The sequence below is a fragment of the Sorex fumeus genome, unplaced genomic scaffold (genome assembly GCF_029834395.1).
Source record: "Sorex fumeus unplaced genomic scaffold, SorFum_2.1 ptg000044l, whole genome shotgun sequence".
In the NCBI taxonomy this organism is placed as follows: Eukaryota; Metazoa; Chordata; class Mammalia; order Eulipotyphla; family Soricidae; genus Sorex; species Sorex fumeus.
Genome location: NW_026606101.1, coordinates 39,725,270 through 39,751,351, shown reverse-complemented (window position 1 = coordinate 39,751,351; position 26,082 = coordinate 39,725,270). Strand labels below are relative to the sequence as shown.

The 26,082-nt window shown below is 41.3% G+C and overlaps 1 protein-coding gene across 1 annotated transcript in view; it reads right to left on the bottom strand.

Moving 5' to 3' along the window:
- Positions 1-26,082, bottom strand: part of CFAP61 (cilia and flagella associated protein 61) — a 402,292-nt gene that overhangs the window by 73,626 nt on the left and 302,584 nt on the right. Inside the window, exons 20-22 of the mRNA XM_056121438.1 lie at positions 11,030-11,322; positions 7,225-7,552; positions 3,378-3,469 (exon numbers count right to left, since the gene is read on the bottom strand). Coding sequence (XP_055977413.1) covers positions 3,378-3,469; positions 7,225-7,552; positions 11,030-11,322 — 713 coding nt within the window. The remainder of the gene's footprint in view (positions 1-3,377; positions 3,470-7,224; positions 7,553-11,029; positions 11,323-26,082) is intronic.

The following is a 26,082-nucleotide window of genomic DNA, read 5'->3' as shown; positions in this document are numbered from 1 at the left end:
AAAAAATAAAAAAGTAAAAATAAAAAAAAGACCATTTGGAGATTGACATTAGCAACTTTATTGTTGAGTGAGTTCCTTCACTACTGACATCATGGGGAGAAAGTTGACAGAGTATCCCAAGAGGTTTCATCTCCTCACCTGGTTTGATACGCCTGGGCAAAGATGTATTGATGATTGCTATGCACAAGGTTCAGAGTATAGGGGGAAATGGAGATTAGACTCTCACCAACAAAACTTTTGTTTGTCTATCAAAGTTTCCAGTTTGGCTGCTGCTGCCTATGGAGGATATGTCTCTGGCTGGTAGACCAGCAGGCAGACGTTAAGAAGGTTGAAACTGAATAGAATTGATCAAGGATCAAGGATCACTTCTGTGAAGGGGAAGGCCTTTTTCGGATTTATTTTTGAATTACAGGATCAATTAACAAACTGATTACCTCCCTTTGAGACCTCCCAAGTCTTACCAGGATACCTAGAGTCCACTTTGGTGATTTTAGATCAGCTGGGCTAATGGTTTATCTTGAGGGTCTGAAGATGAAGCACTGCTCAGGATTCTGTGTTGCCAGGGTTTATCTGGGTCACCCTGAAGATTTTCTGGGACCTCTGGATCTATACTCATGGTTCTTATTGGTGACTCCTGGCTCTATGCTGAGGGTTCACTTCTAGTAGTACTCAGGAAACCATATGTGGTGCACAGGATCGAAGTTTTATGAAAGGCAAGAGCCTTAACCCCCATGTTATCTCTGTGGTACAACAGCTGAATTGTGTCTCCAGATTCTTGAAATACAAATTTTGTATCACCTCTGTGAGTCTAAACATATTATAATTATGAGGGCTTAAGGAGTATAGAGAGCAGCCACACTATTGAAAAGAAAACAAACAAGCTATGCTGTAATAACTAAATTTAGCTTTGGAAGTAATTGTGTCAATTTATGCGAGAACTGACATTACATAAGCATAACTGGGAGGGACATTCTAGAATTTGGAATGTAGCAAAATATTTTGCATTGAAATGAAAGGTAATTCACCTGTGTATATATGTTTCTCAAACACAAATTACCTCATAGGGTCAGACAGATCTGTATAAACTATTTAGATCTTTCTTATCAGTATTTTTCAGACGTCCAGAAATCTTTTTGCCTGTCTCTAGAGAAAAATCACTCAACTGAGTGATGATTTAAGGCAGATGCAGTGTTGCTATTTAATGAAGTTCTGAGATAATGATTATTTTTCACACCTTTTCCAATTTTGTGGGTTATGTCTGGCTCCTTTTAAAAGTAAATTGCTAGGAAATTTAGACCTTGAATTTAAGATTTTGATGGACTGCTTCTGGTATGAGTTTTCATTTTCGCTTGAATACAAATATCATTTTTAGTTCCTTTATGATTTTTTGACAAAGGTTGGAAAATGGCACTACAATTCATGCCAAATCTAAGACACAGGATTAATCAGACTTGGTATGCAGGGAATCAAGTTCCCAAATCCCATGACGAACACACAATTTAAAATTTAATGGTATCCAAGGCAGAATTTGTTGTGACAAATTTCTTTATGCTGTAGTGTATAAGCCAACAAAGCATGTGGACTTGAATCTGTAAATTAGTTTATTATGTAGGCGACTTGCAGTGCCCTTTCTTCTTTTTGTCAGGTTACTCCTCAGAGAGCTCATGAATTACTGACATATCTTATTACTTAATATTCCAATTAGTAGCTGCTATCAAAGTCTATAAAATTCATCTGTATTGCATTTATTGGAAGAACAGTAATTTCATTTCTCTAGGGAAATGTTCTTTAGGGGCTCTATTCTCAATCAATTGACTGTATTTAGGTGATTGCCAGGCCATTCTGGCAATAATTTTACTTAATCAAATTAGTTCCAACCCCCAAAGATTGCCATGGAGCCATCCTACATTTTTTAAAAGAGAATAACATGGAAAAATCTGTTTAGATCTTCTGTACTAATTAAAACGGAGGCCCACCTGGCAAAATGGTTAATTAAAGTCAGGGGTCCTGTTCAAATACTGTCATAGCATCAGCCAAAAAAATCTATTTAAGTTGCAGTCTTATAAAAAAAAACTCATTATCTAAAAGCCTCTTTGGCTCCTCCTCTGACTTTATTCAAAAGAGAACCAGTGTCTTATAAATAAATGACACTGCACGTAAGAAATTACACTTTGAACTAAATGAATCAGTTGTCTAACAACTCCAGTATCTTTCTAGCTCTTCAACATATTCAAGCAATCACTGTTCATTTACAATGATCAACCTCAGAAAATACATTATTTAAGTTTCTTCCTATTGACTTAATAATGCAACCTATTGATGATATGTTGTTAATCACAACAGTATTTCCTCCTTATACACACTTACTATATTAACACTTTGTCACAATTCCCATTGAGAGACAAATTGTAGGAGGTCTTCTTTAACTAGTGGATACAAGTATTTCAAGAGAGTATGGAGCAATGACACTGTGAGTTCAGGGATCCCTCCTGGCAGTACTCAAAGAACCATATTACGTATTTCCATTGGATCAAACTGGTGTCATCCCAGACATATGAAAATCAAGTGCCTTAACCTCTGATCTCTCTGGTCCAAGAAAAGATTTTTAAACATATACTTGCTAGTGGGAAGTCTGAATGAAAGGGAGCAGAGAATATATAGCCAATATCTGTACTAGCACATCTTAATTTTACTTTAAACCTAAATTTGCACATAGACATCTAGTTAAAAATACTTGTGGTTTAAAATAAATACATTTAAAAATAAATAAATAAAGTTATGAAAATAAATAAATAAATAAATAAAACAAATACATTTTTCATTATCATAGTCTTTGGCAATCAGGATTTGATAGTGAGTGGTTTGTCTGGGATGTTTCTAACTTACATCCTTCATGTTTGTATATTAGTTGTGGTGATATCATCTGAAAGCTTGATTATGGCTGAAGGCTTCATTTCCAAGGCAACTCTATCACCTAAAAGGCACATTTCTAATGGCTGGTAGAGGAATCTTCAATACTCTACCATAGGTCTCTCCCAAGGTATACTCAAGTAAGCATGACAGCAAGTGACCCACGAGGATAGAAGTTGGAAAATGGAATATCTTCAAATTTCCAAATGATATAAACTTAGAAATCACTCTCTTTGCCACAATAACCCATTGACTGTATCAGTCAGTTCTACAGTGTGGGAGGGGACCACATAAGGGCTTGCCTACAAAGAAGCAAGAATCACTGAGGGTCATCATGGGAGCTAGCTACCACAGTGACGCTAATGCATGGACCCATACCTTATATTCAATGCTGAACAAAGAATTCCAACCCTTGTATACGAAATGTTATATATGAAAGTAAAGTTAAATTTAGAAATATGACTTACAAAATCAGCCTGGGCCATATGTACTTCTAAGGGAGTTGGAATGGCAGGCTTGGCAATATGCAGATAATAGTAGGACCTTGGAAGGATGCCACCTAGAGAAAATGGCAAGTTTAATTCAGACATGAGTGAAGGAGGTAGCAGTGCTGTTATTTGTAGCATACGACAAATAGCAATGCCTACAAGTTGTATATGCTACTCAACCCCTCCCATTAAAGTACTATTAATAGTGAGACATTCCCTGTGGCAATTGAGCTTTACTTAATAAGATCAATGTGAATGTACCATTACATCTTATCATTTATACATTTGGGAGGTATATGGTATTCCCAGTTCCCATCATTCCTTCCTAAACAACTATCCTATTAAAAATAAATGCTGTAACAAAACTCAAAGTTCTATTTAGTGTTTTAAAAACAACTATTTCCAGCAAATTATTACTATTTGTAACTTGTCCTAGAGATCTGTACCAGTTCTATGGCACTCTCTTTCCTTTCCCATGGCCACCATATGATTATAAGGTTTTATCCAGAGTAAGAAGCAGAGCAGGACCTCTGTTTGTTTGTTTGTTTGTTTATTTATTCATTTATTTTAAATTTTGGGTCACATTCAGTTATGAAAGGGAATGACTAACCAAAGATTCAAGATAGAAATTATTCCCAAGAAGATAAAGAAGACATGATCAGAGAAGGACTTCTCCCTTTCTGAAGGAAGACATTTTTTGTTTGTTTTACTCAGATTACACTTGTAGTGTTTAGGGATTACTTCTGGCTTTGTGTGCAGGAAACCACATGCTCTGCCAGGGATTGAACTCGAGTAGGGTGCGTGCAAAGCACACACCTTACCCACTCTCTACTTCTCCTAGCAGAACCTCTAAAGCACAGTTAGGTATAAAGGACAGGGACAGGAATGCAGGGCTTTTGTGTCTTAGGCTGCTTTTCTTTTTACTGAGGATGGCCCATATTCAGTCCTTTTGGGTTTACAGATGGCTTTGAGGCTTGTGCACCAACCTCATGGAAATGAACAGACAATTTTGTAAATAGGTGTATTTTTTGGTAGAAGCTATTTTCAAAGGTATCTCTTCCCAGAAAAAAATGAAGAACTACTACACATCTCTTAGGACTCAGTAAGGTATAGTGGATAAAAATAGACTGATTTAAAATAAAATGGTTTAGTTTTTTATCCATAGGGCAGGTTAGGGTTTAGGTTACTCAGGAAAGCATCTTTAACTTTAAATTTATAGTGAGAATAAAAATTTGGGGTATTTTGTTAAGACATCATTTTTGAGTGAGCTCTGCAAAAATTCTGATCATTCCCTACTTTTACTTTTATTTAATTTGTAAGATGACAGACAATAGGCAGATCGGGCGATAGTTGCCAATGTCATGGATGTCTCCCTTCTTGAACAGTAGTACGGTCCTGCTGGTTTTCCATTGGGACGGAACCTTGCATTCAGATAGGTAGCGAGTGAAGAGCCGAGCCAGTGTATTGATGAGTACTGACGGCAGGTTCTTCAGGTGTTCAGGTCTGACCTTGTCTGGGCCGGGTGCTGTTTGTTTCTTTACCGACGAAATGGCGTGTCGGATTTCGGAGGGGAGAACGTTGGGAACAACATACCCATCCTGTGGAATTTGGTATGTTGGCAAATGGACATGGCTATCGAAGAGATTTGAGTAGAAGTCATGGATAATCTTCTCCATTGCCGTTCTGAAGGATGTGATGGATCCATCAGGACGTCGGAGGGCAGTCATCTTGGTCTTATAGTTGGCGAAGGACAGGCGGGCCTTACGAATACTTTTCCCGGCTTCTGCCGCATCTACCAGTACTTCTGCTCTTCTCTCTTTGAGGTCTTCCTTGATCGCATCTCTGCACTGCTTTGCAAGCTCGGACGTTAGCTTGCGGTTGCCTGAGGCATGCGCCAAACCACGCTGGCGAATTAGCTCAAGAGTTTTCGAAGATAGGCGACTTTTTGTGGCTATCTCTCTCTTGGCGTTCCTCGCACATTCATGGAGGTGCTGAACCAGTCGATCGTATTCCTCGTCAATGTTGTCAACAATGGCATCTTCCCATGTTGCCGCAATAGTACCAAAGAGTTCCCAGTTGGTGGTCATTCTGGGAGTTCTCTTTTTGAACTTTGCAGCCCTTTCTCCCCGCTCTGTGAAGTAGAATTTTGCACGAAGGAGACGGTGGTCCGATCCCGTTCGAAATTTTGGGACAACAGCGACATCAGTCAGGCAAAACCGTCGATTGAATATGATGTGGTCTATTTCGTTGTGGAATTGAGTTGTTCACTCGAGTCATCCTGAATAGGATTGGCAGAACATTAGATGAAGGACAACCATGCGAGCAAGCAGGGTTCCGCAAAGGATTCAGCACCATCGACCATATCCACACAATAACCAAGCTCATTGAGGTTTCTCGGGAGTTCAAGATGCCGCTCTGCTTAACGTTCATTGATTTAAAGAAGGCCTTTGATTCTGTTGAGACGGAAGCGGTCATTGAAGCCTTAGCCAATCAGGGCATTCAAGCCCAATACATCAGGATCCTCCGTGAGCTGTATTGCGGATTCACTACCAGGATCTCACCATTCTACAAAGAAGTGATCGTTGATGTCAAGAGAGGGTTTCAGCAGGGTGATACCATTTCACCGAAACTCTTCAGTGCCACCCTCGAGAACATCATGCGACGACTGGAATGGGAAGGAATGGGAGTGAAGATAGATGGTCGGCAATTACACCACCTCCGCTTTGCTGATGATATTGTTTTAATAACACCAAACATCAGCCAAGCGGCACAAATGCTGGCCGACTTTGACCGTGAGTGTGGAAAGGTAGGACTAGAGCTGAATCTTATGAAGACAATGTTTATGAGAAACAGCCTTGTTCCTGACGCCCCATTCGCTCTCAATGGAACGACCATCTCCGAATGCAACAGCTATGTCTACCTAGGTCGAGAGGTCAACATGACAAATGACCTGGCACCCGAGCTGCGCAGGAGGAAGAGAGCGGCTTGGAACGCCTTCAAGAACGTCGAAGAAATAGCTAAGAGGACGAAGAACCTCCGGCTCCGGGCACATCTCTTTGATTCCACTGTTCTTCCTGCATTAACATATGCCTCAGAGACCTGGGCCCTACGCAAACAAGATGAGAACGCCATTCAGGTCTCCCAAAGAAGAATAGAAAGAGCTATGCTTGGAATATCACGTTTCACTCAAATGAGAGAACGAATCCGGAGTTCTGACATCCGTCGACGATCAAGGATCAGGGACACTGTCTCATTTGCCAAGGTGTCGAAAATCAGATGGGCTGGTCACGTAATGAGATTTAAAGACGACCGTTGGACTAGAGCTTTACTGATTGGATTCCACGGGATGTCAAGAGACCGTGTGGCCGCCCACCTACCAGATGGTCAGACTTCTTCCTGAAGATCATGAACGATCGGTTTGAGGCCCTTCATGTTCCCGGAGCGAACAGATGCCATTGGGCTACACTAGCACGCGACAGGGACAAATGGAGACGTTACTGGCGCCCGCTCGAGCAAATCGACGACTAACGGGAAGTTAAGTGATAAGTGAAGTGATTAATTTGTAAAATGGGGACCATGGATAATGTGAATGGTTCACAGTAAATGTCCAAAAAGCAAAATACATGATGATGATGATGACAGATCTATAACAGATAGCTAAATATGAAAGTGAATTCTTTCTCTCTCTCTCTCTCTCTCTCTCTGCAGACCTATGAGGAACAGAAACATCTCCTCACTAAGAAATCTCAAATGCTCAATGTTGACCTGACCACTGATCTGGCTCAATTCAACTTTAGCAGAGAAAGGAAGGTGCTGTACTACATACCTTGAATCTTGGCTCCTTTGTACATGGGTATAAGTCGATCGAGTTCGGGGGGTGGCTCAGTCACAGGCTCAATAGTTGGATCAAAGAGGTTGAGCATAGTTGCCGCCAGCTGAAAACCAATCTCTTTGGAATTGAAGTTGCTGTGAGTCCATTCATTTGCATAATATCGATTAGAAAACTTGGTGAGGGACCCAGCAGCTCTGATGGCCAGGTCATTAGTATGAAAGCTGGTATCTATCACAAGTCGGCCATCATAGACAAGACATGCATCATTGAATGCTTTAAATGTTTTGTAATCCACATTCTTCTCACAAAAGCTGAAGAACATCTACAAGGTAAGCAATCATATTAGTCAGCTATCACTCTTCATCTTACTTTCCCAAGTGTGAACAGTGTCCAGTTGGTTTTAATCTTTGGGGAACACATGCAGATCTAATAAAGTTTATAATAATGGCATGGAAGTGGATTGGGGAATGGATGGGAGAGAGGAAAACTGCCTCTCAGTACAGACATCCAGTGGACAGAACAAAGACATGTGATGGAATACAGACCACAAAAGTCGATATAAAGGAGGTTGACACTCATGGAGATGCCATGTGTCTCTCATCCTCACACATTTTGAATAGCTGCTAATAATAGCTCTTAATAGTCCTTTTTGCATCTTCCTCTTCCCACAGTTGACACTTAGATCTCTCTAAGTGTCACCTCATCCAGTTTTATTTTCTTTTTGGGTCACACCCAGGGATGCACAGGGGTTACTCCTGGTTCATGCGCTCAGGAATTACTCCTGGTCATGCTCGGGGGACCATATGGGATGTTGGGAATCAAACCCATGTTCGCAATGTGCAAGGCAAATGCCCTGCCCGCTGTGCTATCACTCTAGCCCGGCAGTTTAGAGTTTTAATATGGTTCCATGCATGGCCTCTTAAATCAGGATTCCTACCCCTGAAGGATTCCTTAGGGAGAATGGAAGTCTGATCAGTTGCACTGTCTACCAGGTTGGAATTCTTGCCATATTTCTTCCTCTCCTGGTGTTGCAGAGAGTTGCTCAATAAATATTTACAGGGTATCAACCATATGTTATGCACTTTGCCATAAAGTGACTGTAAATCTCGCTATATCATCCTTAAAAGTGATCATCCCCTATATTTCATGCCCAAAGTTCAATGCCTTTTCATGCTCCTCTGAACATCTTCCCTACAGAGGTTGAAAATCACTGAAGCAGTCTAGGGCATTTGTTTCTATCTCTATCTTCATGTGTTAAAGTAGCACTGCACTGTAGCACTGTCCTCCCGTTGTTCATCGATTTGCTCGAGCGGGCCCAGTAATGTCTCCATTGTGAGACTTGTTACTGTGTTTGGCATTTTGAATACGTCACAGGGAGCTTGCCAGGCTTTGCCGTGCTGGCGAGATACTCTCGGTAGCTTGCCGGGCTCTCCGAGAGGGGCGGAGGAATCGAACTCGGGTTGGCCATATTGGCCGCTTGCAACGCAAACGCCCTACCCACTGTGCTATCGCTCCAGCACCCCCATTCACCCTAAAATAATTTATTGTCTACTAATTACAAGTTACTATGCTGTATTATTGGAATTCAATGGTAATTGAAAGCAAACATGTTCCTCAACAGATGGAGATTTTACTAAAAAGTGTTTAATTTTGTAGCTAGGTAATTTGTACAATATAACTTTTTAGAAAATTCTGTATTTTCAGTGATATTTCTGAAATGTCAATAACATAAGTAATAAATAAAAAGTAACTAATTGCATCATTTTACATTACTGAATACTTCCTGAGAAGTTTTAAATTCATTTATGATTTTCATAACAGAATATTTAGAATGATCACTTATTTTTCTGTCACTCAAATATGTGCTATTAGTGATTAGATTTTAACTAACGTAATTAGACTCACTGATAATATTATGTGTTAAGTGGTGGAGAAAAATTACATGGCTCTTATATTTACCTAAATAGTTTGTTACCTTATTAAACAGGCTTAAAATGGACATTTGAGCCATGAATGTGGCTTAGAGCAGAGCATAATTCCTCATGTATAAGGCTGTGACTTCTAGTCACAACAAAATACTTTTTAAAGAGATTGCACAGGGCATGAGTCTTCACAACACTTGTTCCTCTTGGACTGTTTCCTCCATGTTTGTTGTATCCCCCTCATTTGCCCAATTCTCCTTCAGAAATAAGCACTTTTAGGCCAGAGAAATTCCCTGTCCATATACTCTCCTTATACCCCTGAGTATGCATGAATGGTGAATGGTCCATGAGTGATTCTGCAGTAGCAACAAGTCATAAGTGGCTATGTAAATTTCAATCTAAATAAAAAATTTAAATTCATTGACCTTCCCTTTGTATAGAAGTTTGTTTAAAATGCTTAACAGCCACAAGTGGCTAGTGGCTGACAAATTGAGCAGCACAGATATAGACTATTTCTAACACTAAAAGTTCTGTTGGACAACACTGTATTCAAAATCTTTACCTTGGTCATGCCCTTTATTTTTCCTAGGAAAAGCCTTTGCTTTCTTCATATCTCTGTTCACTCGGTTTTAGGATCTTATCCGCAATATTCCTACACAAGGCAGCCTTTCCTCTATAATGTCTTTTCTGGGGGGTGGGAGAGGCTGCAGTTATACCCAGCAGTGTTTGAAAATACTCTTCTTTATGTGTGTGGAGGTTGCTCACGATGGTGCCAGGAGGACCAGGTGTTGCTGGGGGTCCAACCTGGGTCTCACACATGCAAGCATGTGCTCAGCTTTCTGAGTGTCTCTCTGACTCTCTAATGCCATTTTGGATGGGGAAGAGGGTAGAAGTTCAAACTATAGCAGACCACCCCCTACTCTCAGATGAAGTATGGTCATGTCCCTCAACTGCTTCGCCCACTAGATGTTGCTATCATTCTTCATCACTACTGCTAGTATATACCTTTGATTAAACAGCACACACTGATCTTAGACTATCCTTTGTGTGCGGTCTCCTACGCCTGTATTAGATTGGCTAGCCCCTTTTTTCTCTCTCTCCATATTGGCTTATACTAACCCCCTGAACTTTAACGTTAAGACTATAGGCTGTAAATCAATATTTAACCTCCTCATGACATCTTGTGTCTTCACTTCACCCCACAAAGGCATTCTATCTCCATGTCTTCTAAGTCTCTATTCCATGGAGAAAGACTCACTACTGCTACTTTCAGACACTCAAGGGGCCAATAACAGCACAGACTTAGGGGTTCTGCTGTCCTGGATTGGGATCCTACTACATGGCAGACTTGGAGAGATGGTGTTTGAATCTTTTAAATGAGGATGCTTCCCTTGAGAGGGGGTGACAGAACTCAATGAAAGCATATAGCTTGGTGTCTGGGATATAGAAAGCTCTGTTAATGGAAGCACTATTCAAATCTTCAGCATGCTTCCATGAAGATGCAAGGTCTAATATCATATCACTGATATCATATTAAGCAAATTAAGTCAGAGGGAGAAGGACAAATACCAGATGATATCACTCACCTTTGGTAAACAGAGAAACAAAACAAGGAAATAGTACCAAAGGATAACAAACTGAGATTTGATAATTTGATAAGATAACAAACAGTAACACTATTGTAAACATAGAGTGATAGTGATAATAACTATTAGGGTTTTCATTTAGGTAGGAAGAGGGGAGCTTGTTACACAGCAACTGATAATCTGAACAGTTAGAAAACAAAACCCCAAATTAGTGACTAGAAATTCACTGCCAGTCCCTGGCAGACAACATATGGCAGTGGCAGTAAGTAAAGGTCACAGGGACCTACTCACCGAACAGAAGAGTTTGAAAGGCTTGGTGAATGTGGTGAAGCTGGCACAGTAGATGGGATCTGGATTCTGCCCGTCATTCCACTGCGCCAAGAGGGCATCCCTGTAGACGGTCACTCCCTCTGCCGCTAGTGCAGCATCCACGGCATTGTCCACAACGTAGTTGTTGAAGCAGGTGGTGGTGTACAGGGACGGGGGCTGCACCAGGAAGATGTGGCAGCCCTTGATACCAATGTGTAAGAGCATTTCCACTGTGGTATATGTGTCAAGAGTATTCCCATAGACAATGACATTCCCTAGGGGGGAAAGGGAGAATGCTATGGTATACAGTTTTTAAAAATGTCTTATTAGTCAAATGCAAATAATACTGGTTTGCTTTCTGTTACCCTTTCGATTTTTTTTCAGCTGCAGGAAGCCAGCATTGTTACCTAGCAACAGCACTAAGATAATTTAGTGAAGAATTGGCACAAAACATCCCATAAAGTAGTCAAGTACTTCTAACACAGAAGTAGGACATTCATTTATGTTCCTATAATTTGAAAGTTGAAATTATGCTAAATGAGATTGTCTAGAATAAAGCCTTTTATCTTGCTTTTGTTGCCTATTTGCTACAATTCCTAAGGAAAAAATTACTGAAGTTTGATCAAGTCCTCTTAAGTGAGGAAAGGACAATAGTGAAGCATACTCATGTGCATGATGATATAGAAATTTTACTATTTAAATGGTGAAGTGGATTTACTGAAAGGAAATTCTTTCTTTCCTAACTAGAAGAAAAGAAGGGGTATTTTTTCTTAAGAAAATAAAAAAAATAATCTTGAAAGATTTCTCTTGTGCAAGAGTCTTGTAATGATAACAGCCTGTTATAAATATTATTTATATTTCTTAAACATTTTATATAAATAATTATATAGGCTATTATGCTGACTTTTTAACTCTTTTGGCTTTGTTATTTTAAGCCATATGTGGTATTGTTCAGAAATCACTCCTAATGGTTCTCAGAGGATGATACAATGGTTCTGGGGATCAAATTTGGGTCAGTCACCTGTAAGGCAAGCTCCTTACCTACTGTCATACCTCTCTGGGCCCTAACTTAATCAGTTTTAATATTAATGACATCATAAAGTAAGTAGTATAACTGACCCACACAATTGAATTTGTGGGGGTGTTAAAATTAGTGAGTGTGGGGTCCTTGGGAGAGGGAGGTGGGTACAATGGTGATTGGTATTGGTGTGTTGTTGGAATTATGCTCATGAGAAACAGTTATAACATTGTAAATCACAGTTCAATCCATAAAAATTTTTAAAGAAAACAAGTAACCTGTATTAATTACTATTTAAGTGTGATTTCTGACACTGGATTAGACTTTTTCACCTTCTTGTTATAAACAAAATTTCCATTGAAAAAAATTTCTATTTACTCATGCAAAATGTGGTGATTCTGCCAAAGAATGGTAGATTCAAGGACTCCATTTTTCCCAACGTTTATGAAATGATATAAAAGAAATTTTAAGGGGAAAAAATAGCAAGCATATTACTCAATTCGTTTGGATAAATTATAAAATTTTTTATTCAATCCAAACTTGAAAGGATGAGTAAAGGCTTGTCTTATTTACTTAAAAAAACCAAAAGGTACTATACCTTCCAGAATGCATTGGTGAGAGCAGCAGCATCTAGAAAGTTTTCCAATATTTCCTGTTGCTCAAATATAAGATGCCAAGAGAGAGCAGAAACCAAGAGATAGAGTTCTTTCTTCCTTCACTAGCCACAAAATTGGTTTTCTTTCTATTCAAATTCTCTAGTGCAACATTCCTCAGTGAACTGAACTCTTTAACTAAAAGAGCCAAAATTTCACTTAAATTTTTGAGGCTCCACCTGCTTAAAAACAAGAATCCTGACTGTCTGGCATCACAAAGATTCAGCCTGCCAGGAGAGAGCCAAAGCTTGATGTTCTGCCTTTGAAGATATGCATGCCAAAACAATATTCATTTTCATCAAAGCATGTTTAAATGTCTAGGCTCCAAACAGCTCTGAATTCAATATTTTCCCAACATTTTTCATGTAGGCTTTTAATGATTCTGGGAGACGAGTTTTTTTTCCATTTTGGGGTGATGGGAGTCCAGGCAATGCAGAGCTGGCTTTGGAAAGCCACATGATGGAAAGCACAGGTTTCTCCTAGATTGTAGACAGCTAGAGCAGATTAAACTTTTTTAACTCATTTAATGAAAGCTCTAATAATCTAGCTAAAATGTATTGAGATATATAACTTCTAAGTAGTTTTGCCAATATTTCAGTTAATTTGAGATAACCTCTCTCATTATAATATTTGATTATTGTAACAACCAACTACTGCTACTGTAATTCTATATAACACACCATTCCAAAATTCAATGTCAGATAACAAAGACTGTTTGAAATCAGTTTGCACATCTGAATACCAGCAGATGTCAGTTGGTCTGGCCCCGAGGTGTAGTATAGATCAGGTCTGTGTCACATATTTCATCCTTCTTGGTACCTGAGGCATATGACAGCTACCCCATAAAAAGCCATTTATGACAACTGCCCCAGACAGAGTCATTTACAGAGAAATGCAGGCATATAGGAGGGAAAACAAAATTACACAGTTTTATTGCCTCTCATTTTGCTATGGTCCATTGGTCCATTGTCCAAAACAGGTCACATGGTCATATAAAATAACACGAGACTGACACCCAAGGACAGTAGACACAAGGGCCAGGAATATTGCTCTATAGTTGGAAGGCTGCCTCATGAGATGGGGGTGAAGGCAACTGGGATAGAGAAGGGATCACTAAGTTAATGATGGTCAGAGGGATTGTTCAGGATGGGAGATGTGTGTTGAAAGGAGATAAAGGACCAAACTTGACAGCCTCTCATTATCTGTATAGCAAACTATAATTCCCCCCAAATAGAGAGAGTGAGAGTACGGGGGAAACTTCTGCCATAGAGGCAGGGGGAGGGCAGTGATGGGGTGGTGAATACTGGGGACATTGGTGGTAGAGAATGTGCATTGGTGGAGGGATTAGTGTTTGATCATTGTATGATTGAAATTCAATCATGAAAGCTTTGTAACTGTATCTCACCGTGATTCAATTTAAAAAAGTCACATGGTCATGGTCATGGTCAAGGGAACAGGAAGCAAGCTCTTTCCACTGTGGGAAATGGGTGAGAATATTTGTTGAACAATAATCTAACCTATCACAAACCCTCTGGCTTAGGTTAAATAATACTATAATTTCACTTAAAGTTTTTTAACTGAAGCATGTTTCATCACTGTCATCCTGTTGGTCATCGATTGCCTCAAGCAGGCCCCAGTAATGTCTCCTTCATCCTAGTCCTCTCACTGTCACTGTCCTCCCGTTGTTCATTGATTTGCCCGAGCGGGCCCAGTAATGTCTCCATTGGAGACTTTTGTTGTTACTGTGTTTGGCATATCGAATACATCACGGGTAGCTTGCCAGGCTCTGCCGTGCAGGCAAGATACTCTTGGTAGCTTGTGGGCTCTCCGAGAGGAGCAGAGGAATTGAACTCGGGCCGGCCATGTTGGCTGCATGCAAGGCAAGTGCCCTACCACTGTGCTATCGTTCTAGCCCCAGTCCTAGCTCTAAAATTTTAAAAAGTGCCACATTCGAGGATCTTTCAGGGTTAGAAGAATGAGACCCATCATTGTTACTGGTTTTTGGCATATTGAATATGCCACAGGGAGTTTGCCAGACTCTGCCATGTGGGCAGGATACTTTTGGTAGTCTGCCAGATTCTCCAGAATAAGACCTAGATAATAAGATGTTGCACAGTCGCAAATGCAGCCATGCTTTCGGGAGCAGAGTTTTATAGTCTCTGGGTCTTGGCCTTTGATGGGATTACATGGTGTTGGGGGCAGTTGGTGGGTGTAACGCCTGGAAGGTGGGGTATCTGGGTGGAGGAGGCCCCAGTTCCAATCCGAGCAGGCTTGGAGATCTACGCCCCGGGTCCTGCACACCTGGGTTCCTCTGCTGGTTCTTTCATGTGTGAGGTTCATCCGAACGTGTGGAGGGTGGTCTTAAGCATGGCTGTGGCTGGAACTGGAGGTCTTCGGCTGCTGGGGCTCTGCTTGGGATGGGGAGGGAAACTCAACCCACCTTCTTCCAAGGGGCCCTGGTGAGGACAGCCAAGAACAGAGACAGAAGACTCTGCGCTGTTCTCTTCCGGGAGCAGGGTTTTATAGTTTCCCCTCCTCACCCTGAGCAGAGTCCCAGCAGCTGAAGACCTCCAGTTCCAGCCACAGCCATGCTTAAGACCACTCTCCACATTTTCATAAGATTAATTACATTTCTCTATACTACCCTAAGCCCTCAAATAGCACAGTGGTAAGGCGTTTGCCTTGCACGTGGCCAGGCCTGACTGACCCAGGTTCAATTCTTCCGCCCTTCTCAAAGAGCCTGGCAAGCTACTGAGAGTATCTTGCCCGCACGGCAAAGCCTGGCAAGCTACCTGTGATGTATTTAATATGCCAAACACAGTAACAACAAGTCTCATAATGGAGACATTACTGGGCCCGCTCAAGCAAATTGATGAACAACGGGAGGACAGTGCATCCACAGTGCATACTATCCTCAAAATATCATCGTCTCATCAGTAAGAATATGCTCAGGTCAGATGATCTCCCACCTCAATATATCATGATGTTATATAACAGTGTGTGCATATTATTATTTCCTGTTTAAATGTTTATGTCTGGGAAGTGTATGTGTTTTTGTGTATAATATAATTTCCATTTATTTTTATGCATTTTGAATTATTTCAGACACCCAAAAGTTGAGTTATTTTTACATCATTTCTCATCTTTGCTTCATAAAATTTTTTATGTATTTCTTACTTACATATCTTTTGTAAATTTAATGTACTAAAATAGTCACAATAATATTGATTTTAATCAAGTGCCCATAAGTATTTTTATAAGTTAATCACTTAATCACTTAACTTCCCGTTAGTCGTCGATTTGCTCAAGCGGGCGCCAGTAACGTCTCCATTTGTCCCTGTCGCGTGCTAGTGTAGCCCAATGGCATCTGTTCGCTCCGGGAACATGAAGGGCCTCAAACCGATCGTTCATGATCTTCAGGAAGACGTCTGACCATCTGGTAGGTGGGCGGCCACGCGGTCTCTTGACATCCCGTGGAATCCAATCAGTAACAGCTCTAGTCCAACGGTCGTCTTTAAATCTCATTACGTGATCAGCCCATCTGATTTTCGACACCTTGGCAAATGAGACAGCGTCCCTGATCCTTGATCGTCGACGGATGTCAGAACTCCGGATTCTTTCTCTCAATTGAGTGAAACGTGATATTCCAAGCATAGCTCTTTCTATTCTTCTTGGGAGACCTGAATGGCGTTCTCATCTTGTTTGCGTAGGGCCCAGGTCTCTGAGGCATATGTTAATGCAGGAAGAACAGTGGAATCAAAGAGATGTGCCCGGAGCCGGAGGTTCTTCGTCCTCTTAGCTATTTCTTCGACGTTCTTGAAGGCGTTCCAAGCCGCTCTCTTCCTCCTGCGCAGCTCGGGTGCCAGGTCATTTGTCATGTTGACCTCTCGACCTAGGTAGACATAGCTGTTGCATTCGGAGATGGTCGTTCCATTGAGAGCGAATGGGGCATCAGGAACAAGGCTGTTTCTCATAAACATTGTCTTCGTAAGATTCAGCTGTAGTCCTACCTTTCCACACTCACGGTCAAAGTCGGCCAGCATTTGTGCCGCTTGGCTGATGTTTGTTGTTATTAAAACAATATCATCAGCAAAGCGGAGGTGGTGTAATTGCCGACCATCTATCTTCACTCCCATTCCTTCCCATTCCAGTCATTGCATGATGTTCTCGAGGGTGGCACTGAAGAGTTTCGGTGAAATGGTATCACCCTGCTGCACCCCTCTCTTGACATCAACGATCACTTCTTTGTAGAATGGTGAGATCCTGGTAGTGAATCCGCAATACAGCTCACGGAGGATCCTGATGTATTGGGCTTGAATGCCCTGATTAGCTAGGGCTTCAATGACCGCTTCCATCTCAACAGAATCAAAGGCCTTCTTTAAATCAATGAACGTTAAGCAGAGCGGCATCTTGAACTCCCGAGAAACCTCAATGAGCTTGGTTATTGTGTGGATATGGTCGATGGTGCTGAATCCTTTGCGGAACCCTGCTTGCTCGCATGGTTGTCCTTCATCTAGTGTTCTGCCAATCCTATTCAGGATGACTCGAGTGAACAACTTGTAGATGACAGACAATAGGCAGATCGGGCGATAGTTGCCAATGTCATGGATGTCTCCCTTCTTGAACAGTAGTACGGTCCTGCTGGTTTTCCATTGGGACGGAACCTTGCATTCAGACAGGTAGCGAGTGAAGAGCCGAGCCAGTGTATTGATGAGTACTGACGGCAGGTTCTTCAGGTGTTCAGGTCTGACCTTGTCTGGGCCGGGTGCTGTTTGTTTCTTTACCGACGAAATGGCGTGTCGGATTTCGGAGGGGAGAACGTTGGGAACAACATACCCATCCTGTGGAATTTGGTATGTTGGCAAGTGGACATGGCTATCGAAGAGATTTGAGTAGAAGTCATGGATAATCTTCTCCATTGCCGTTCTGGAGGATGTGATGGATCCATCAGGACGTCGGAGGGCAGTCATCTTGGTCTTATAGTTGGCGAAGGACAGGCGGGCGTTACGAATACTTTTCCCGGCTTCTGCCGCATCTACCAGTACTTCTGCTCTTCTCTCTTTGAGGTCTTCCTTGATCGCATCTCTGCACTGCTTTGCAAGCTCGGACGTTAGCTTGCGGTTGCCTGAGGCATGCACCAAACCACGCTGGCGAATTAGCTCAAGAGTTTTCGAAGATAGGCGACTTTTTGTGGCTATCTCTCTCTTGGCGTTCCTCGCACATTCATGGAGGTGCTGAACCAGTCGATCGTATTCCTCGTCAATGTTGTCAACAATGGCATCTTCCCATGTTGCTGCAATAGTACCAAAGAGTTCCCAGTTGGTGGTCATTCTGGGAGTTCTCTTTTTGAACTTTGCAGCCCTTTCTCCCCGCTCTGTGAAGTAGAATTTTGCACGAAGGAGACGGTGGTCCGATCCCGTTTGAAATTTTGGGACAACAGCGACATCAGTCAGGCAAAACCGTCGATTGAATATGATGTGGTCTATTTCGTTGTGGAATCGTCCACCGGGAGACTCCCATGTCCATCGTTTAGATTCTGCCTTCTGGAACTGTGAGTTACCATGGATGGTCTTGGTCGACATGATGAACTCTGACAGTCTCTCACCCTGTTCGTTCCATTCTAGGCCATGGGTCCCGATGTGAAGTTCTTCAGCTGATCTTCTCGGTCCTATCTTGGCATTAAAATCACCCACAATGATCTTGTAGAAGGTGTGGTCTTCTTTATAGAACTTCTCTAGCTCCATGTAGAACTTCTCGATTTCTCTTTCATCATAATGAGATGTTGGTGCGTAGACAACGAAGATAGAAACTGCAGGCAGTGAGCCACATCTATTCAAATGTAAACGTCCGATTCGCGTTGTTAGGCATTCGAATGAATCAATGCTCTTGGCCAAGTTTGTGTTGACAAGGACACCGATGCCTCCAACACCTCTTTTATCGCATGTTCCGAGGAACAATTCTTCTCCAGTGTGGAAAACGGCATGGTGAGATTCGTGCCTTCTTGTCTCGGTCAGACCAATGATGTCGTACTTGATCATTCGCGCTTGTACCATCAGGTCCTCGATGGATGCATCTGATGCTAGCGTACGTGCATTGAAAGTACAGACGATCATTTTTGTCTTCCTTCGTTGTGGCAGCCTAGGTCGGCCTTGAGATTTTGTCGGCCTCTCCTTTCTCATCCTTCTCAGTGCTGCCATGTCGGTGAAGCCTTCAGGGTCAGGTGAATGAGACCAGTTGTAGTTACTGGTTTTGGCATATCGAATACACAGCGGATAGCTTGCCAGGCTCTTCCGTGTGGGCGGAATACTCTCGGTAGCTTGCCAGTCTTTCCGAGAGGGATAGAGGCTTTTGGGGTGACCTCTAATCACCCTTGTAGGTGTTACCATATTTGAACCCTATCAAATATGGTACGACAATTCCAGAAGATGGGTATTTAGTGTCTTATGATGTGTCCGGAAAGCGTCCTGGAGTGTGGCGACGGCTGGGTAGTGGAAGTCGTGTCGAGAGTGGAAGTCTGCCAGTGGGGTATTTATCTGGGTAGGGTGGGTCTCCTGTGCACAATTCGATCCCTGGGTGGTTGATGGAAGCAGACAGGGCAGGGTAGGGTGGGGCTCCTGATTAGAATCCCTTTGTCACCTGTGGTGGTGGGAGCAAGCAGAGAAGCTCTGTCCCTGGGTCCGCCGAGCCTGGAGTCCAAGGTCTCAGAGAGTTCCGCTTATCTTGTTCTGTGGGTCTTCAGTTGTGCGTGGGTCTCGGCCGGAGCTGCCGCGCGGGTCCGGAAAGCGTCCTGGAGTGTGGCGACGGCTGGGTAGTGGAAGTCGTGTCCTTTATAAGTTAACATTTTTATAAGTTAACGTTTAAAATATAAGCATGGGGAGGTAAGTCATAGAATTTAAGGTAAATCATACTAGGGATAAAATATAATTACTTCTATTTATTTGAGTCATTTTACTTGCCTGGATAACTTTTTTAATATTAATTTTTAATTTTATTGAATTACTGTGAGGTAGAACATTACGAAACTGTTCATGATTGGGTCTCAGTCATACAATGTTCCATCACCCATCCCTCCACCAGTGTTAATTTCCCAGCAGTAATGTCCCCAATTTCCCTCCCACTCCCCCCAAATATCCCCCACCCCAGTTTCCCTCTATGGCAGGCATTCTCTCTTCTCTCTCTCTTTATCGCGCTCTCATTTTAGGCATATGGTTTTCAATACAGATGCTGAAAGGTTATCATGTGACCTTTCAATAGCCGTTCTTGTCCAGAGTGATCATTTCCAACTAATGTCATAATGGACCCTCCTCTATCTTAACTACTCTCCACCTCCCACCCCCTTGTGGTAATTTCCAACTATTGACCAGTCCTTAGCATGGATAGCTTCTAAAGCCTCCATATCAAGGAAGGCATCACCACAGGTAGTAGTGTGTGGGCCCCAGCAGCCGGTCTGGCTTCTTTCTTTCATTCCCTGCACTCTCAACAGTCTCCACATTTAGGCTTACATGGGAGAAGACTACAAATTTTCTTTGCCCACTATGTATGCCTCACACAGCACCTAGGTGTGACAAAATATTTCTGCACTCAAGAGGATGGTGAATGTGGAGGTTAATCATATTTCTAACTTGAAGTCAACTGAATCAAAATTTTGTGTCCTCTATATATTTTTTAAGAATGACTTCTCTGAGAGGTCCCTGCCAAAGAGGCAGGCTGGGGTGGGGGGTGACTTGAAAGGGTAGGAGGGAAATTGGGGACATTGGTGCTGGAAAATTACACTGGTGAAGAGATGGGTATTGGAAGATTGTATGACTGAAATACAATCATAAACAATTTTGTAATACTTCAACGCACTGTGATTCAATAAAAAAATAATTAAAAAAAGAACGACTTCTCTGTGGCCAGATTTTCCACCTACATACTTATACTCGGTATTTATTGTTAATTTGTTAATCAATAAATTTCTAATCAGGAGCTGGAGAGACAGTACAGCAGGTAGGGTGTGTGTCTCACACATGGCCGACCAGGATTCAAACCCTAGCACTGCATATGGTCCCTTGTGCACCACCAGGAACAATTTCTGAGTGCAGAGCCAAGAGTGATGCCCTGAGCCTTAACAATGTTTGATCTGGTTACTAGATTTCTACTATTGCTCACAAATCCCTATATAAGCATAATTATGTATACCAACACACGAGTGTAAAACATTACCCCCATATTGTTTAAACCCACAGAAACAAGGATACTTTATATGGAGGTTAGCCACAGTAGAATTATCATAACAGGTATTTTTTTTTACTAAACTGAGGAAGAAATATGGGGAAAGAAAGAAATGGGGGAACAAAGGGAGTAGAGAGAGAAAAAGAAACTAGAGAAATAGATTTTCTTCAAATCATGGGTATGATTTAAAAGGAAGAAGAACTTAAAAATAGGTGAAAGAAAGTGGTCTGGGGTGATGGATAGAGGTGGATGAAACAATCCATGGATAACGATGAAAAGAGCTTGACTTAAGGGAAATGTTGGCTTGAGTGTTTGTCCCTATCAGACAGGTTGATTGGATCCCATAGTCTCAGAAAACCTTAATGAAGATACAGAGTGTGTGAGGCAGTGTAGGGTGAGGCCCAAGCCACAAATTTTGTAAATGTCATGCATTTAATGTCATATTTCAGTTAGTTAATGACTAATGCAATGAGTGTAGTCCTACATTTAGATACTTTACAATTTATGAAAAATTTACAAATATTTAGAATGACTAGTCTAGGGGACTCCTTCATATAGTTGTGACATCATACATACTCTTTGGAAATTTCTAAGCATATAAAAAAAAACTAAGTGGAAAACCTAGGGATTTTTCCTGAAAATCAATTTTATGCCACAAGATCTGATCACTATTTTCTTTGAAGTTCAGTTTATTTTACAGGTTAAAAATGACCATTTTATTTTGTTTGATATGAGGAATGCCCCGGCGCCGGCACCCGGCTGCGAAGGCAACACGGCCTCCCACAGTAACAACAAAGTCTCCAATGGAGACGTTACTGGGCCCGCTCGAGCAAATCGACGATCAACGGGAGGGCCTTTACCTTTACCTTTACCTATGAGGAATGCCAGAGGTAAGATGGTGGGTAACTCCACTCTGAAATGACAAGTGATAATAATGAGCAGAACGGTTAAAATGAATTTTCAGTAAAAGGCAATGGAATATATCCATAACAATTTTCATGGAAAGTCAATATTAGTTGATCCTTTCATGGAGTAAATTATGCATTACTTAGATTACATATTGGAAATTGGAAGCACAGTTCAAGGAGTGCCCTGTTGAGGGGGAAAAATTATAAATGACTGGGTTAATGTGCTTCAAATTAAAGTTTGTGACAGAGCACTCAGTTGTTTCCTGAAAGTCAGAAAACTTTCAGCTGAAATGCATAAGGGTGACCCCCAGGGGAAAAGAGGGACTCTTTCAGGGCAGAAAAAAAAATGAATGATACAGTAACACTTTTGTAACTTTTAACTATTCCCCACCTTGAACTGAAGAAGGACTAAGACTTTCCACTTGACCCGCTAGCACAAGAGAGATGATATTTCAAGTGGCAGAGCACATGCCTAGCATATAGGAGATCCTGAGTTCAAATTCCTGGAATGTATGTCTTGCCTTTCCCTAGTACTTCCTAATGTATCCTTAGTGGCTATCAAGCACCTCACTAGGTATGGTCCCTATAAAAAGAATTAAAACCGATACACTAAAATACTAGCATATGCAGAGATGCCTTTAGACCCTGTACCAGGCTGAGTCTCATCTGGGTCTGGAGGCATCTCTACAGCTTGTTGCTCTCTAAGCATATAAAAAAAAACTAAGTGGACATGCCCTGGAGGGGGGTGGGCATGTCCTCATATTTGCCCTTACAAAGCTCTGGCAGTCAAAAATCTCCAGAACTCAATTGCCACTCTGCCCACTGTCAACCTCCACAGGCTAGGATGCTCATCATCCATGAGTAAATATGCAGAAAAACTCAGATATGTGAGTTTTGTGACCGAAACCTCCAGGTTTGCACGAAGTCGGGAATGGGTGACCTTCCCCCAACTCCCTGTTTTTCTGGGATCCTGGCTGTCATGCACAAACTATTTCTGGTGCCACATAGGCTCATTATTGACCATGATCCAAAGACTCACAAATAAATCTCGGAAGAGAGCAACAAGCTGTAGAGATGCCTCCAGACCCTAAAATCACCATCCAGTTAAAAATTTAACTCGAGCTGTATCACTGTCACTGTCACTGTCCTCCCATTGTTCATCGATTTGCTCGAGCGGGCCCAGTAACATCTCCGTTTTGAGACTTGTTGTTACTGTGTTTGGCATATTGAATACGTCATGGGTAGCTTGCCAGGCTTTGCAGTGTGGGTGAGGTACCTGGTAGCTTGCCAGGCTCTCCAAGAGGGGTGGAGGAATCGAACTCGGGTCGACCATGTTGGCTGCGTGCAAGGCAAATGCCCTACCTGCTGTTCTATCGCTCCAGCCCTGGACTGTATCATCATGTGCCTTTTGGCCATTCGGATTTCTTCTTTGAGAAGGTTTCTGTTCATTTCATCATCCCATTTTCTGATGGTATTGGATGTTTTATTCTTGTAGAGTTCAACTAGTGCCTTGTGTATCCTTGATATTAATCCCTTATCAGAAAGGTATTGGATGAATATCTTTTGCCATTCTGTGGACTTTGTATTCTGGTCACTGTTTCTCTTGAGATGAAGAAGCTTCTTAGTTTAAGATAGTCCCATTTGTTTATTTCTAGAGAAAGTGTTTGACAAGATCCAGCACCCGTTTATGATGAAAACTCTCAGCAAATTTGGAATTGAAGGAACTTTCCTCAATATGGTCAAAGCCATCTACCACAAGCCTATGGCAAGCATTATCCTCAATGGGGAAAACTAAGAACCTTACCTCTAAGATCAGGGACAAGACAAGGATGCCCACTCTCACCACTCATATTTAATATAGTACTGGAATACTATAACCATAGAAGTTAGGTAAGAAAAAACATCAAGGGTCTCCAAATAGGAAAGGAAGAAATCAAACTGTCACTATTTGCAGATGACATGTTACTATATTTAGAGAACTCTAAAGACTTTACCAAGAAGATCCTAGAAACAACAGACTTGTACAGTAAAGTCACAGGCTATAAAATCAATACCCAAAAATTAATGACTTTCCTATATGTAAATAATGAGAGAGAAGAAAGTGATATAAAAAAGGCAATCCCGTTCACAATCATGCCTCAGAAAATCAAGTACCTCGGAATCAACTTAACCAAGGAGGTAAATAACCTGTACAAAGAAAACTACAAAATGCTACCTCAAGAAATTAAAGAGGACATAAGCAAATGGAAATACATCCCCTGCTCATGGATTGGGAGAATTAACATTGTCAAAATGGCAATACTTCCCAAAGCATGATACAGATTCAATGTGATCCCTGTAAGGATACGCATGACATTCTTCAAAGAAATTGATCAAACACTCCTGAAAGTCATATGGAATAACAAACCCCCATGATAACTAAAGCAATTCTTGGGGGGAAAAATATGGTGTGCATCACCTTCCCCAAATTCAAACTGTACTACAAAGTGGTAGTAATGAAAACAGCATGATATTGGAATAAAAAAAAGATCCACAAACCAGTGGAATAGGGTTGAATATCCTTACACACACCCTCAAGTATACAATCATATAACCTTTGATAAGGGTGCAAGAAATGTGAAGTGGAGCAAGAAAAGCCTCTTTTACAAATGGTGTTGGCAAAACTGGACAGCTACATGCAAAAAATGGGCTAAGACCTCTACCTAACACCATGCACAAAAGTCAGATCAAAGTGGATTAAAGACCTCAACATCAGACCAGAATCCATAAGGTACATTGAAGAAAAGATCAGCAAAACCCTCTAGAACATTGAAGGTAAAGGTATCTTCAAGGACAAAACGCCATTGACCAAGAATGAATTTTTTAACAACACATTTTTAGCTGAAAAGGTGTTTTACTCTGTTGAATGGAGTACTTAATTTTAACCACTGGAAAGTTTGTGTGACTGCTATTTAATTGTCATGTTCAGTCTCCTAAAGATCTAGGAGTCTGCAAGAAGAAAACAATGACTAGAAAAAATGAAAACAAAGGATTTCCTAACCATGAACCCATATCTTATGAGAATACGAAAGAATTCTGGTTTTATGCACATTATTTTATACTAATTCAAATATTAACACAAATTTTCCTCGTAGCTATATTATTTTTGTTTGCTTTGAATTTGGGACACACTGGGCAGTGCTCAGGGCTTGTTCCTGACTCTGCACTCCGAGATAATTCCTGATGGTGCTTGGGGGAACCATATGGGGTGTTGGGATTGAAACCAGGTAGGCTGCATGCAAGGAAAGCACCTTGCATCTTGTACTATACAGCTCCACAAAGTTACATTTTCAAGGCCAGAGAAAATGATAAGCTACATTTTATAATTTGTTTTTGTTTCTAACATATTTACATATTGCATTGTGTTGTAATAAAGTATTGGCATTTTATTTTGTAAAAGATATATAGAATGGTTATGCATTATATCATGCATCTTTGAAACAGGAAGGTGAGATAAGTTTAGCACAGTCCTAAAAATCTATAATTGGCATCTATCTATATAAATTATATTAACAAATAACAATATAGTAATGTTTTAAAGATCATAGGTAAAGGTAAAGGCCCTCCCATTGATCATCTATTTGCTCGAGCGGGCCCAGTAACGTCTCCATTGGAGACTTTGTTGTTACTGTGTTTGGCATATCGAATACGTCACAGGGAGCTTGCCAGGCTCTGCCGTGCAGGCGAGATACTCTCGGTAGCTTGCCGGGCTCTCCAAGAGGGGTGGAGGAATCGAACTCAGGTCGGCCATGTTGGCTACGTGCAAGGCAAACGCCCTACTGCTGTGCTATCGCTCCAGCCCATAGAATTATTAAATGAACAGTTCAAAAATATATGCCCACACATACAATATATGCCCACAAGATGAAGCAAAGATAAACAAATGGGACTATATTAAGCTAAGAAGCTTCTGTAACTCAAAAGAAAAGATGACTGAGATACAGATAGCCCACAGGATGGGAAAAATTATTTACCCAATACCCATCAGAAAAGGGGATAAAATACAAGATACATAAGGCTCTGCTAGAACTTTACAAGAAAAATTACAACCCCATCAAAAGTGGGGAGATGAACAAAAACTCCCTCAAAAAAGAAATACAAATGACCAAAAGGGACATAAAAATGCTCTAAATCAATAGTCATCAGTGAGATGCAAATAAAAACAACAATGAGATATCATCTTACACCACAAAGTTTGGCACA